Source organism: Cydia fagiglandana, chromosome 9 (genome assembly GCF_963556715.1).
Source record: "Cydia fagiglandana chromosome 9, ilCydFagi1.1, whole genome shotgun sequence".
Lineage (NCBI taxonomy): Eukaryota > Metazoa > Arthropoda > Insecta > Lepidoptera > Tortricidae > Cydia > Cydia fagiglandana.
The window spans coordinates 11,367,652-11,369,359 of NC_085940.1; the positions used below are offsets into that span (position 1 = coordinate 11,367,652).

Consider the following 1,708-nt stretch of genomic DNA (forward strand, 5'->3'; position numbering starts at 1 on the left):
AGAATGCAGTCCCCCTGCAGATTGATTCCCTTTAAATACACTTCTATATTTAGACAATATTGGAATCTTAAAATAGCTTGGTGTATAATGAAATAGGGGGAGTGCATGCATCAGAGGTGGATCGTGGGGGCCGCGGCAGGAGCGGGCGGCCGCCCGCTCGAGCGCGCTCCGCTGGAGGCGCGGCGAGATCACCGCGATCCTTTGTTATCAGCCGCGGCCGCGGCTCACGGCGGCTGCCACCCGCCTCGCCTATCACTTCCACGAACCACATTAGTCATACGCTCCGCCACTAAACGCGTGGGCCGTAACATGATATCACAATGCGAAAATACCCAACACCCGCGAGAAAGTTAATGGCGCTTATCAGCTTCCACAATCTCGTACGCTTCTGCTAGCTAAACTTTCACACGAGAAAACGGTCCCTTCCTGGTGGTCGGGACGTAAAATAGTATAAACATGATTACCATTATGGACAAATATGTCATTATCATATCCGAAAGTCGAGATTTATCCTTATCACGGTCGAATATTGGAAGTTTAACATCACTGCAATTATCGCCACAGAATGATAAACAAAGGCGACACACTGAATGGAACTTCGGCGGCAAATTACACATATTTAGAAATCAAAACACAGAAAGGCAGTCACAATGAAAGAAAACATTTAGAAATTAATCGACTAACTAATACAAAAATTAAAAGATTTTGTTGAAAATATAACTCAGCATGCGACGATGTAGAATACACATCGCGATTGTCAACCAAACGAGCAAGCCACACACACATATGAAAATACCATTGTTTACAGTGACGCTGATTACTGAGCGTGTATGCGGATGAGTTTGTTCTACTTGTTTTACTGATAAAATGATAACATTATCAATTTACTATCTGCTTGAAATTCTGGGTCTAGACTGTAGGGATTTCTTCTAAAAAGGACTCAGAGTTTTTGAATATATGTGTTATAATTAAATATTTGTCCAATATCCTTTAAAATTCAATTTAAATAGGCAGTTCACGATTGCTTTATAGGACGTTATCAGTAAACGGAATCTCAGCTATATTTTATGCATACTTAGTTGATACTCAAGAATTACATTGAAAATTAGTTTCTATTATTATTTAAGGATGATTTTGGATTAGAATCTTAATAAAATTCTTTATTTAAAATGATTATTGGCAAATGTATTATAGTTAGTTAGTTTTCTTTGTTCATTTTGTCTAATATCTATTGTTTGACAGGGTATTTTAAGTTGGCAACATTTCAAGTGACAGCAATTCAAACGTCAAACTTCAAATAGGTACTTTATAGGGCAATATAAAACAATATCTTTATGTTAGATTAAAATATTTTTAAATTATACAAAATCAAAGCAAACCCATACTAAGTAATGAAAACAGAAAAACCTAAGTTTATTTTTGAATAAATCCGTACAAAAACACATGGCTAAAATGTCTTAACGTTTTTTTTATTATTGTGTTCAATAAAACCTAGTCCGTTTTAACAGAAAATAGGATTATAAAATACCTAAATAATACTATCAAAATAAAACGCTTTGACAAAAACTAGTTACGAAAGAGGCGGAGATAGAAAAACAGTTTAGTAGAAAAAGACAACAAGAGTTTGTAGTGATATTTTTAATTTAGATGTTTAATAGTGATTAAATTATGATATTTACTTTCTGGTCATATGTGGTTCATAATATAT

The 1,708-nt window shown here is 35.3% G+C and overlaps 1 protein-coding gene across 1 annotated transcript in view; it reads right to left on the minus strand.

Annotated features, from left to right (window-relative positions):
• LOC134667398 (uncharacterized) overlaps window positions 1-795 on the minus strand; it is a 35,789-nt gene extending 34,994 nt beyond the window's left edge. The window contains exon 1 of the mRNA XM_063524800.1: window positions 465-795. Within this exon, the coding sequence (XP_063380870.1) occupies window positions 465-617 (153 nt within the window). The 5' untranslated portion in view covers window positions 618-795. The remainder of the gene's footprint in view (window positions 1-464) is intronic.
• Window positions 796-1,708: the final 913 nt, after the last annotated feature.